We start from the raw sequence: 14,131 nt of genomic DNA on the forward strand, positions 1-14,131 counted from the left end.
GGCATTCCTCTTCATCATGCATACTCATGAAGATATTCTCCATGGTATCAGTATTGCTCCAAAAAACCAAACCAAATACAAAAACAAGATGTTAAAACAGTACCTATACCAGGGTGCTATGGCTTCCACTAGTGGGATAACTGACTTATATCACTCCTTACTTCAAAATTCTGTCACAGAAGAATCCATATCCACTACCGGGGTAACCCAAAACTTTTGGCATTCTGAGGGTGTCCTTTCCTTTAATGTTTAAGTAAAATAGCCCCGACCCCACACCATACATTATATGAACAGCAATCAATACTCCCTCCAAAATTTGAAGATTCCTGAGTGCTTTATACGCTGGCAGTTGATTTTCGTTTTGTTTTCTATTCCCGTGGACTCCTGATCTCTCTCACATTATCACATCCTATAGGTGCTATCTTCTCTCCACCCCAAGCCTACCTAACACAGAACCTACAGACCTTTTTCCTTGAAAAAGAAAATAGACCCACCATATGACTAACACAAGGCTATTGTATATAACCAACTCTTACTAGATAACTTGAAATTAATGAGAGTCAGGGATTTCTTTATAGCACAGCAAGCACTACATAGTATTGTCCTAGAGTTCTACAGCCACTCTCTATTGATTGCTAGAACCCCATCCACTCTCAGGTTCCCTCAGTGTTCCTCTTCCAGCTGCCGATTAGCCACTGTTGTATTCTAAGTTCCTGTCGTTTTCTTATATAGAGTACTTTACCTTACCTTTTTGCTCAAACTAGGTATCTCCCAATAGGCTTTAGCTCTCATAATCAAACACACCTGTTAAAATGATTTTCCTAGTCAAAAGACAAGGACCTCCCCAATGAGGAATTTTACCTTAAGTCACAGCCAGGTTATTAAAAATGACAAAATGAAAAAATCTTATTCTCTCTGGTTGGAGGAGATGGAGTGAAGGGTGAGACTTATTAATTCATTCAACATATATTTGTTGAGCAGTTAATATGTGCCATAAGCACTGTATGGAGTACTGAGGATACAATATTGAGCAAAAGTACACATGATATCTGCTTTCTTGGTATTTCGTCTTATCTGAGATACAGATCTTCACAAAACAATAAGAAATAGGGGTACCTGGGTGGCTCAGTCGGTTGGGCATCTGATTTTGGCTCAGGTCGTGATCTCGTGGTTTGTGAGTTCGAGCCCCGCATTGGGCTCTGTGCTGACAGCTCAGAGCCTGGACCCTGCTTCAGATTCTGTGTCTTCCTCTCTCTCCCTGCCCCTCCCTCACTCACACTCTATTTCTCTCTCTCAAAAATAAACATTGAAAAACTTTTTAAAAAATATAAGAAATAAAAGTTGCAACTGTGATTAGTGCTGTGAGAGTGTATGAGAACTTGACCTAGTCAGAAAAGTCATGGAAGCATCCTTAAAGAATAGAGTTGAGTTTAGATCCAAAGTATAAGTAGTAATTCACTAGGAGGGGAAGAATGCTCCAGGAAAAGAAAAGACTATATGTAAAGGCTATGGCAGGAGGAAGCCTGGTATATCACTGAAACTCTAAGAAGGCACAGTAAGCAAAGCAGAATGTGGTCTGAGATGAAGCTGGAGATCTAAGGTAAAGGCCAGACATTGCAAGTCCTTGTACGTGACCTTAAAGGGCTCTTCATCCCAAGAAGTATTATTAGAGTTTATGCAAGGAGGTAACATGATCAGATGTGTGGGGTTTTTTTATTTTTTTTATTATGTTTATTTATTTTTGAGAGGGGAGGAGGGGCAGAGAGAGAGAGGGAGACAGAATCCGAAGCAGGCTCCAGGCTCCGAACTGTCAACACAGAGCCCAACATGGGGCTTGAAACCACAAGCCTGAGATCATAACTTGAGCCAAAGTCGGACACTTAACTGACTGAGCCACCCAGGCACCCCACAGATGTGTGTTTTGAAAAGATCATTCTGTCCATAGTGTTAAGGGGGATAAGACTGGGTGTGGGTGGGGGCACCTGGGTGGCTCAGTCGGTTGAGCGTCTGACTTCGGCTCAGGTCATGATCTCACAGCTCGTGAGTTCGAGCCCCCCGTTGGGCTCTGTGCTGACAGCTCAGAGCCTGGAGCCTGCTTCGGATTCTCCCTCTCTCTCTGCCCCTAACCCACTCGCATTCTGTCTCTGTCCCTCTCAAAAATAAATAAACATTAAAAAAAAAAAAAGACTGGATATGGGTGGACTTGTTAGGATGAACAGTGATGGTCCTAAGGAAAAATTATGGTAACTCGGACTAAGGTAATGGTGGAAAATAGAGAGATTTAAGAGATATCTAGAAGTTTAAAATAATAGTAATTCACAACGGTTGCATGAGGAGAACAGAGAAAACAGAGTTGCCAAGGATAATTCCCAGGTTTCTGCTTCCTATTTCTTGAGACTATTCTAGTGCCAATAGGTTCTATTTAATTCCTACAACAATCTATGATATCAGCATAATTTTTCAGTTTAGCTCCCCAAGTACAAAGCCTGGAAATCCAGACCAGAATTCCATAAGCCAAAAAAAAAAAAAAAAAAAAAAAGCCACAGTGGTTTCATATGTAATTTCTGTTGCTTCTGGTAGAGCATGCCCTAAAGGCTATTTAATAAAATGACTTGAGATTAAGCTTTAAAATCCCTATTTTATGGGCATCTTTATGCTCCAGAACATCCCTCCACTTATGTCTATCAACCCAGAACTCACCATAAATGACTACCTACTAAAATTCATGCAGCCTGGTTCTATCTTCACAGTACATCCCAGCCACCAAAGACCCCCTAAAAGCCACCACTGACAAATGACAAAAACCTGTGGAAGCCCATGGAAAAGGATGCCATGTCTGATAATGTTCCTGCCATATTTACACAAACTGTTCCCTCAGTCTAAAATGTCTTTCATTACCACCTTCATTACCACCTTCAACCAACTAACCCCTATTGATCCTTCAAGATTTAGCTCAGACATCACATCCTCTGATGATCTTTCCCTGGTGTTTCCAGTATACATTTGCAGCCTAACTACATTCTATAACAGTATTTGCTATACAACATTATCATTTTCATTTTATTTGACTCTTTCCACACTAGAATGGGAACTCCTTTGGAAAAAGAAATGTGTTCTATTCATCTCTGTATCACCTTGCATAGTTCCAAGCACAGTAGATATTAAATGACTATCTGACTCATTAAATACATGGATAATCAATGAATCAATCGTTTATCAATCCATTATTATCAGACACCCCCTGGTGACATATAAACATATAATACAAAACATCTGCTAAATATCTCCATAATGTTTTTTTAAAAATCTACATTTTGCAAAGAGTAACTGAATAGCATGAGAAGATTGTGTAATCAAAGCTATCTAATAAAGTTAAAAATTCAAGAAATTTAGGTCTCCTAATTTGTGAAGCCAATGCCCTTGACATTAAAGAAACCATCTCTCCACAAACAAGAAATGGAAAAGAGAGGAACGTTTGAAAAGAAAATAAATACATTTTTTTCTTACATTTTTATCAAACATACCAAAATCTAATAATTTTAGAAATTTCTCATTTAATTTTTCTAGACTATCTCTTACCACAGACACCAGTAAGCAATGTTGATAGGTGGCAAGAGGTAAGAATCAAGAAGGAGAGATGAAGGATGAATCAGAACACTGATATCCAAGAAAGATATATTTACATAGTAATTCAAATAACTCACTGTCTATACTAGCATGTTTTATCACTTCCTGAAAAGTTTCAGGAATTACAGGAATATCCATGCTATCCAAAACAGCAGCCAGTTCATCAGTCGCAACTCGACCACTTTTTATCCTACAGAAAATCTTCAAGGCATTCTGGAATGCTGCAAAAATATAATAAACAAAGAAGTTATTTTATCATGAGAATCAACAGCTTTTCTTGGAGGGGCTGATTTTGTGTCAATAGCCTACCAGGGTACAATACCTTTCCATAGGCATAGGGTTTTCTAAAAATGTACCTGCAAGTAGGCATTTGCCCAATTCTGACCACATTCCTAATATAAAATGTAATTTTTGCTATTATCACTACTGATATAATATTAGCAAAGATAGGTGCTATTTATTGAATGCTATTTATATGCCAAACATTGTGCTAAAAGCTCTGGATTATCTCATTATACTATATTCACCGCTTAGTTAAGCCTTGTAACTAAAATAATTTCATATCTATCAGTGGTATAATCTATAATAGCAAGGCAGCTTAATCTAAAATTTGAGGGCATCATTAATTGTTTTAAAATGTAATTTAGAAAAAATAGTGTAAAAGAAAGAACAGAACAGATGCAAAATTTCTCTTCAGATTTTTTTATATTACAAAGAGTTTAGCAATGGTTTAACCACTATTTAAAGGTCTTCTATTTCTCCATAGAAACTTCATTTTCTTATGCTAACAGTCCTTAACATCAAAAATGAATTGGAAAGATTTGCAACAATATGGATAGAACAAGAGTGTATTGTGTAAGTGAAATAAGTCAGTTAGAAGAAGACAAATAGGTTTTCACTCATATATGGAATTTAAAAAACACAACAGATGAACATAGGGGAAGGAAAGGAAAAATAAGATAAAAACAATAAGAGACTCTTAAATACAGAGAACAAACTGAGGGTTGCTGGAGGGGAGGTGGGTAGGGGGATGGGCTAAATGGGGGAGGGGTATTAAGGAGGGCACTTGTTGGGATGAGCACTGGGTATTCTATGTAAGTGATGAATCAGTGGGTTCTACTCCTGAAACCAATACTACACTGTATGTTAACTAATTTGACTTTAAATAAATAATTTTTTTTTATTTTTTATTTTTTTATTTTTTTTTTTTCAACGTTTATTTATTTTTGGGACAGAGGGAGACAGAGCATGAACGGGGGAGGGGCAGAGAGAGAGGGAGACACAGAATCGGAAACAGGCTCCAGGCTCTGAGCCATCAGCCCAGAGCCTGACGCGGGGCTCCAACTCACGGACCGCGAGATCGTGACCTGGCTGAAGTCGGACGCTTAACCGACTGCGCCACCCAGGCGCCCCTAAATAAATGATTTTTTTAAAATGAATTGGAAAGAACACAGCTAAATGAAAATATTCATATTAATGAGAGAATTTTCCCTAAACAGATGTCCTCCTTAAAATCTAAACAGATTGATACCTGCGTCCTAATGCTAAATTTAAGTGATCCTCAGACTACCGCACCCCTTAATTTGATAAGGAAACACAATTCCCATAATCCACTTCAGAGAGCAAATCACTTTTTGTCAGACTACATTTTCTCGGAATTCAGGATATAACGAGCCTACTGATCCACAAGTTCTTAGATTTGCACAGTCATGGAGGAAGAACTGGGCATTATTCACTCATCCAACCAACCAGTTGTTATTGACCAGGCGAGCAAAAGTAGCAGAGGAAGGACCTCTGAGAATCCTCTCCTCCATAAAAGCTGTGAGAACATGGACGCAAACTGTCAGAATCAACTTTTTTCAAAACTCTGGCTATAAATCAAAGGCTTAGAGTCATCCAAAGAGTGTTTTCTTTCAGAAAAACGGCTGAACCTCAGTAATCGTGAGCTTTGTGGCATTTTAGCTTGCCATTATTCCCATCTTACCATCCCAGCTTCCCAGGAGCCTTGAAAACTAAGAGCCTACCCTCATGATGAAAAACAGCAGCCTGACAGCCAATGGAGAAGAATGAGTTTGGAACTTCTTCAAAGCCCCATTCTCTAAGAACTCTCATTATTAGACCTGCCTTGTGGCTCCCTGGAAGACCCTACTTGCCAAGCTGCCTTATTTGACGGGACTCAAAGCTTGCCCAAGGCAAAGAGCCTTTTCCCTGGAAGTACTCCTCAAACACAATCAGAGGCAATTAGTTAACATTATAACTGTCTGAAGTGGTGGGTAATAGTTGGAGCAAGCACTGGATGTTACATGTAAATGATGAAGCACTAAATTCCACTCCTGAAACCAGTATTATACTATATACTAACTAATTAGTTTAAGTAAAAACTTGAGACAAATGAACCAAAACCAGTCAGATTCAGGAGCCTGGCTCTTAAATGCTATTGCTGCTCTTCCAATGACATACTAATATTTTTTAAGATTAAAAAAAAAGTTTTTTTTTTGGAGAGAGAGAAAGAACAGGGGAGAGGGGCAGAGGGAGGGAGGGACGGAGGGAGGGAGGGAGGGAGGGAGGGAGGGAGGGAGGGAGGGAGGGAGAGAGAGAGAGAGAGAGAGAGAGAGAGAATCCCAAGCAGGCTCCATGCTCAATGTGGAGCTTGACTTGGGGCTTGATCCCACAACCCTGGGATTGTGACCTGAGCCAAAATCAAGAGTTAGATACTCCACTGACTAAGCCACCCAGGGGCCCCGACACAATGATTTTTAAAAATCAAATAAACCCACAACTGTACAAAGAAGAAAGATAAAAGCAACACAAATTTCCCATCCAGGGCATGCAAAAAATGATGGATTTTGATTCATATCCTACTTGGATACCTTTCTATGTCTCTTTACGTTCATCAACGATTGTGAACATTTCACTCAATTAAGACAGTACATATAGTATACTGCCTTTTCACTAAAAATATGCCATGGACCTATTTACAAGTCAATAAATGTAGATTCATGCCATTAAAAAAAAAAAAAAAAACAATTGGGGCAAATAATAGGCTAGCAAACAAGCTTAAAAGGAAAATCTGGGAAATGAGATGTCTTTGAAAAGTTCCAACATATTCCTGAGCATCTAGATGGCTGCACACATAAACAGGTCTGTACCCAGGAAAACCAGAGTAGGTTCTGAACTCTCAGGTCTGGCTTACGTTGAGGATATACACACGCAGAAAATGAAGGCTAAGGAAGAGTTGAAAACTATCTGTTTGAGTGTTGAAGGCATGCCCCAATGCACACATAGGGTCCCTCTGGTTCTCCTCTACCTAATAATTGGCAACTAATTTTGCCTTAAAAGGCACTTAAGGACACAAGCATACATGTATAAACTATAATGTGAAAATAAATATGTATGAAATATAAGAAAAGATATTCATTGTGAAAGTGTCTATACTAGGAAGATAATTAGAATCAATAAAGGATTAAATAAATTATAGTATATCTACATTTTTCAGACACCATGCAGCTATTAAAAAATAAAAGGATCGAGCACTTCGGTGGCTCAGTTGGTTAAGCACCCGACCCCTTATTTTGGCTCAGGTCATGACCTCATGGATGCTAAGATCAAGCCCCACATCAGGCTCTGCACTGACAGCATGGAGCCTGCTTGGGATTCTGTCTCCCTTACTTTCTGCCCTTCCCTCACTTGCTCTGTATCTCTCTCTCTCAAAATAAATAAAAATAAACTTAAAAACAATTTTTTTTTAAGTAAAAGGCTGACCTACACTTACTGGCACGGGGAAAATTTTCCAAGACATATTACTCAGTTAAAAAAAAAAAAAATCATGCTAGACAACAAAGTACATAGCATGATCCCTTTCTCTTAAAGTATAAGATGATCATATTTTCCCCTTTTATTTTCTTAGGGTCTCTTGATTTCTACCTGTATGCTTGATCTTTTCACTTGCCTCTATAAGACCCAGGTACTCTAGTTCTCTTCTGCCTAGTAACTGATAACTCATTTTCTCTTACAAAATATGTAATATGTAAATATTTATATACATTCATAAGTGCATATAATAAAAGATGCTAAAGTCAACATTAACTTTAAGATAGGAAGGATTAAAGAGGGTATTTTACATTTATATACTATTATATTGCTTGGATATTTTACTAAAAATAGTGTATTTGAGAATTAGGCATACTGTTTTAAGAGGAAGAAAAGAAATTTGGCACTTCTTGGTTGGTCTCAGAACACTGGACCATAAATAAAAAATAGGTCAAAATAGAAAACCAGAACTTCAAAAACAAAGGAATACATGATAGCTCAACTGGGGCTCGACAAGCAGGCCGTACTTAGGTACCCAAACACACTTACAAATCTATAGTCAAGAAAAAGCTATAAGCTGAAAACCAAGTAGACAAAGAGGAAACCCAGTGCTATAGGAGTTCATCAAAATGCCAAGTAGGAAGAAATTCAAAGAGGGAAAGCAAGCCAAGCATCACATCTATATTGCTAATTGATGCATACGGTAATGTATTAAATAACATTCACTACATTAATGAATAAACATTAAAGAGTTTTCTTGCCTCTTGCTTCTTATCCAGGTATATGAAGATTATCACATTCATATATCCTTGATTCCAAGAAAGTACAGGCTGGTTGACAGAAATATATAACCCCAAGGACAGATTATAGGAATTTGATCTTGCCTAATGGCAAAACCAAGGAACTGGTTTCTGTTTTGATTTGTTCTAACACAAAGAACTGTTAAAATTAGGTCACAAACCCTAGAGATTTCAGAATATTGGAAGCACTGTTTCTATCAGTAACAGGAATATTTCTTCCAATCACTTTCTTTGCTATTTACAGGAGTGTAAACTAAACGTTGTTAGGAGATCCATCAGTGTCTGAAACTTTTAGGGAGAAATACAAGCAGATTCCAAAGAGAGCAAAGAAAGTACTATTCACATTGGAGAAGAAAGCAGATATGAGATTTCAAAGGGAAAAAAGAAAAAAACCACATGAACAAAGAAAGGCCTGGAAACAAGAATGAAATTGGCATGTATAGACATTTGTGTCTCTAACTGGAGCACGGGGTTCTTGCCTGGAAAAGATTCTACCAAGAGGAAAGTGGCAAGAAAAATTATAAGGGGGTGAGGAGGTCAAGCATAAGGGTTTGGACCACATTCATTTCATCACAGGAAAAAGCATCTACATTTTTGGGCAGGAGAATGATATGACAAAAATCGTGTGTTAAGAAAATCTAGCCGTTGCATGCAGGAAAAAGTGGAGATTATGGATAGAAAATTAGGATACTGTGGACAGGTTTTTAGTGCCTTTTATGAAATAACTCGTGTCGAATTTTTCTCAACCTAGGCTACAGGGGAAAACACTATGTGAGAGATCTGAAAAAAACATAAATCCATATAACCATCCCACCCTAAAATCAGTGACAATCAAAATCATTCTTTTCTGCAATTTTGAAGAATCGTTTTTTTACCTGGATCCTGGGAGACCAAATAACAAAACATCATTCACAGTCTTAAGGAAATCTGAAAAATCCAGCATTCCATTAACTATAATAATGGTTCAGAAACAGAAGGAAAAAACCTGCATTAGCAAACTCATTAAGAATATAAGATAAAAATGCAAACTAAAAATGTGAGTAGAATTAACTGATAGTCTAGAGGAGCACTAACATTAAATATAGACTGTAAAAAGAAAACCTATCATAAAACATAATTACACATTTTAATTATGTAGTAAATAGTGCCCAGCAATAATCAAAATGATATAGACTAGAATTTAAGATACTGCAATATTCTTTACTCAAAGCTCTAATTTTTATACTTGTCATTAGATGCAAAAAAGTCATGCAACTTGTCAATTTTACATATATAATGGTTTTACCTGAAAAGAATAGGACTGATTTCATTGTGTTCTAGCTAAGACCCTCTATACCAGTGGTTTTAGGGGAGATTACAGATCCAGATGAGACTCTAATGAAAGCTTTGCCTCAAATCATTCCATCTCCTTCTCTCCTCTCCTCCTTTCCTCTCTCTCTCTCTCTCTCTCATTACACACACACACACACACACACACACACACAAAATGCATTGAACAAATGCACAAAATATTGCACAATATTAAAGTCTTCACCCAAAAAATCCTCTCATTTATCGTGCAAAAAGTAATGCCTATTTATTAAAAGAAAGAAAGAAATCTAAATTGTACAAATGAAAATTTCAGTAAGAAATTATTGCTTGGTTTGAATGAGAAGTTGAAATTATGGAGCTTTTTTTTCTGCATGATAATGCACAGGTCATCTCTGATGAGCAACTAGAGCTGAAAATCCAGATTTACAAAGTGTGACAAAACACAGAATCAGGATTCTTCTGTCTCATTTTCTAGACAAGCATAGATCTGCGTCAAGGAACATCTGAATTTTTCAAGATTCTTCAAGTTAAATAACTCTAACGTCATTTTCCTCTTCATATAGTAAATGAGGCCAATTTGGAAAGGGTTTATCTGTGTTTGGAAGAAACTTATTATAAATTTACATTTTAAATTAATGTAATCTGAACAAAGTAACTTATAAAAGAACATTTCAGTGCTTCTGGTGGTCTGCAGGCTTCTACTGTCAGAGAAATTGACAAGGCTTAGTTGTTCTCATTGCTAAACCACAGAAACACTTTCTGGATTGGAAAATTTGTCAAGTTGTCTACCTCGAAATTTCTTTTTCAGTGTCATAACTTGAGAGTGGTTTCTCCTTTCCTTCAAAGAAACAATGAAACATCTGTGCAAATTTCAATCAATTATTTTGATTTGTTTTCTGACTTCTATGTGACTTAGGTTTAAACAAAAACCTTATAGATAAAACATCAAGAGCACAATCCATACAAGAAATAGTTGTAGACTAGACTTCTTCAGAAGTATGAACTTAAGTTGAAAGATATTCTTCAAAAATTGGGGTGCCTGGGTGGCTCAGCTGGTTAAATTCCGACTCTTGATTTGGGCTCAGGTCATGATCTCACAGTTGGTGAGTTCAAGCCCCGCATAGGGCTCTGTGCTGACAGGGCAGAGCCTGCTTGGGATTCTCTCTTTCCTCTCTGTTCCTCCCTTGCCTGTGCTCTCTCTCACATATCCAGTAAAGGACTCGTATTCAGAATATATACATTCAAAACGCAATAGTAGGAACACAAACACATTTTCAATGGGCATAAGATATACAGGTAGCAAAAAAGCACATGAAGATATATTCAAAATCATTTGATCATTCAGGAAATGCAAATTAAAACCACAATGAGAAAACACCATACATCTATTAGAATGACAATTTTTAAAGGCTCACCAATTCCAGGATTGACAAGGATGAGGAGCATCTGAAACTGTCATAAATTGTTCATAACAATGTAAAATAATTCAGCTGCTTTGCAAGCACAGTTTAGCAGTTTCTAAAAAATTCAAATATACCTACCATATGACCCAGTTATCCTACCATCAGGTATTTACCCAAGATAAATGAAAGTATATGACTACACAAAGACACATAAATGAATGTTTACACCCAGCTTTATTTGTAATAGCCAAAAACCAGAAACAATCCAAACATCATCAATTAAGGAATGGATGAACAAATCATGGTACATCCATAAGAGAGAACGCTGCTTAGCAATAAAAAGAAATAAACCTGATATGTACCAAAGCATAGATGAATCTCAGTATAATTACGCTGAGTGAAAGAAATCAAACTAAAAAAAATGAGTACTTACTGCATGATATCATTTATATAAAGTTCTAGAAAATACAAACAATCTGTAGTGACAGAAGCAGGTTAGTGTTTGCTTGGGAAGTAGTGAGGGGGGGTTGTGGAAAGAGAATGGGGGCTTACCAAGGGGTATAATGGGATTGAGTTTTCACAAGTATATACATATGTAGAAATTTTCAAATTGTAGACTTTAAATATGTCAAGTATATACCTCAATAAAACTATAAAATACGCAGATAATTTAAAATCCATTGAAATAGCCAATTCCAAAAACAGTACGGAGGTTTTGTCTAAAAATTAAAAACAGAACTATCATATCATCCAGCAAGCTCACTTTTGGATAGATACCCAAAGGAAATAAAAGCACTATCTCAAAGAGCTATGTGCACTTCAAACATTGCAGCATTATGCCCAATAGCCAAGAAATGGAAACAGCCTAAATGCTCACCAACAGATGAATAAAGAAAATGTAACCTCTATGTATATGACATATTCTGGAGGGTGGAGGGAATGGGCAGATGTTTGTCAAAGGATACAAACTTTAGGTATAAGATGAACAAGTTCTGGGAATCTGATGTACAGCATGGTGACTATAGTTAATAATACTATATTGTATCTTTGAAATTTGCTGAGAGAGTATATCCTAAGAGAGTAGTGTTCTCATCACACACAAAAAAGGTAACTATGTGAGGTGATGGAGATGTTATTTACTTGATAGCTGGTAATCATTTCACAATGTATATGTATATCAAATCATTACGTTGTACACTTTAAATATATGCAATTTGTATTTGTCAATTATATCTCATTAAAGCTGGACAAGATAACATGACTTGACATAAACCATGTTCCTATAGGTATATGCATATCCTATGACCCAGCTTCTTCATTTCTAGAAATCTATCCTATAAAAATATTTACACAAATGTGCAAGAATTGATGAACAAGGATGCTCTTTATAGCATTATTTGTAATAGCAAAAATTTTAGAGGTAACTTCACCACTAATCAATATGAGACCAATTAAAAGGTATATAACAAATATCCAGGAAGACTACCTACCAAATTATTAACAGTGTGTACTATGAAGAATTGTAGTGAAAGATTGAGGTGAAGAGATAATTTCCATTTTGTAATTTGTAAACTTCTTTAAGCTAAAAATACTAACTTAAAACAAAAAAAACCTTTATATTCAGTTATTAAACTTTTTCTTGTATTTGCAATTTTTACCAAGATATTCAATATAGGTCTACACTTTTTTCAATGTAAAAATTAAGGAATACAAATTTAAACTAACATATGTTATCTAAAATTGTTTGTATGGACACTAATAATGAAGCAGCAGAAAGAGAAATTAAGAAAACAATCCCATGTACAATGGCACCAAAAAGAATAAAATACCAAGAATAAACTTAAGCAAGGAGGTGAAAGATCTGTACTCAGAAAACTATAAAGCATTGATGAAAGAATGTGAAGATAACACAAACAAATGGAAAGACATTCCGGGCTCACGAATTAGAAGAATATTGTTAAAATATCCATACTACCCAAAGCAATCTACAAATGTAATGCAATCCCTATCAAAATACCAACAGCATTTCACAGAACTAGAACTAACAATCCTAAAATCTGTATGGAAACAGAAATGACTCCAAATAGCCAAAACAACCTTCAAAAATAAAAAGAAAGCTGGAGGTATCATAATTCCAGATTTCGAGTTATATTACAAAGCAGTAGTAATCAAAACAGTGTGGTACTGGCACAAAAATAGACACATAGGTCAATGGAACAGAATAGAAAACACAGAAGTAAACATACAGTTAAATGGCCAATTAATCTTCAACAAAGGAGACAAGAATATGCATTTGGAAAAGAGAGTCCCTTCAACAAACGGTGTTGGGAAAACTGGACAGCAACATGCAACAGAATGAAACTGGACCACTTTCTTACACTATACACAAAAGTTCAAAATGGATTAAGAATTTAAATGTTAGACCTAAAACCATAAAAATCCTAACAGAGAGCAGAGGCAGTAATTTCTCTGACATCAGCTATAGCAACATCTTTTTAGATACATCTCCTGAGGCAAGGGAAACAAAAGTAAAAATAAACTACTGGGATTACCACAGAATAAAAAGCTTTGGTACAGCAAAGGAAACAAGCAATAAAACTAAACAATAACCTACTGAATGGGGTAAGATGTTTGCAAATGACATACCCAATAAAGGGTTAGTATCCAAAATATATAAAGAACTTATATAATTCAACACCAGAAAAACAAATAATCCATTTTAAATGGGCAGAAGACAGGAACAGACATTTCTTCAAAGAAGACCTACATATGGCCAACAGACACATGAAAAGGTGTTCAACATCACTCATCATCAGGGAAATGCAAATCAAAACCACAATGAGATATCACCTCACACCTATCAAAATGGCTAAATTTAAAAACACAAGGAAAAACAAGTGTTGGCAATGATGTAGAAAAAAAAAAGGAACCCTTGTGCATTGTTGGTGGGAATGCAAACTGGTGTAGCCACTGTGGAATACAGTATGGAGATTCCTCAAAAAATTAAAACTACCATATGATCCAGTAATTGTACCTCTGGGAATTTACCCAAAGAATAAACATTAATTCATAGGTATATAGGCATCCCTAGGTTTATTGCAGCATTATTTAAAATAGCCAAATTATGGGAGCAGTCCAAATGTCCATCGACAGATGAATGAAGATGTGATACACACACAC

At 36.3% G+C, this 14,131-nt stretch overlaps 1 protein-coding gene across 1 annotated transcript in view; it reads right to left on the reverse strand.

The window, feature by feature from the left end:
* LOC147571489 (EF-hand calcium-binding domain-containing protein 13-like) overlaps nucleotides 1–14,131 on the reverse strand; it is a gene marked incomplete at its 3' end in the record, with an annotated part of 132,540 nt that overhangs the window by 89,215 nt on the left and 29,194 nt on the right. Inside the window, 3 exon segments of the mRNA XM_086696303.1 lie at nucleotides 3,705–3,848; nucleotides 9,113–9,137; nucleotides 9,139–9,188. Coding sequence (XP_086552429.1) covers nucleotides 3,705–3,848; nucleotides 9,113–9,137; nucleotides 9,139–9,188 — 219 coding nt within the window.

This window comes from Puma concolor, unplaced genomic scaffold (assembly GCF_028749965.1).
Source record: "Puma concolor isolate L17-30 unplaced genomic scaffold, mPumCon1.1.hap2 unalloc_scaffold_24, whole genome shotgun sequence".
Classification (NCBI taxonomy): domain Eukaryota; kingdom Metazoa; phylum Chordata; class Mammalia; order Carnivora; family Felidae; genus Puma; species Puma concolor.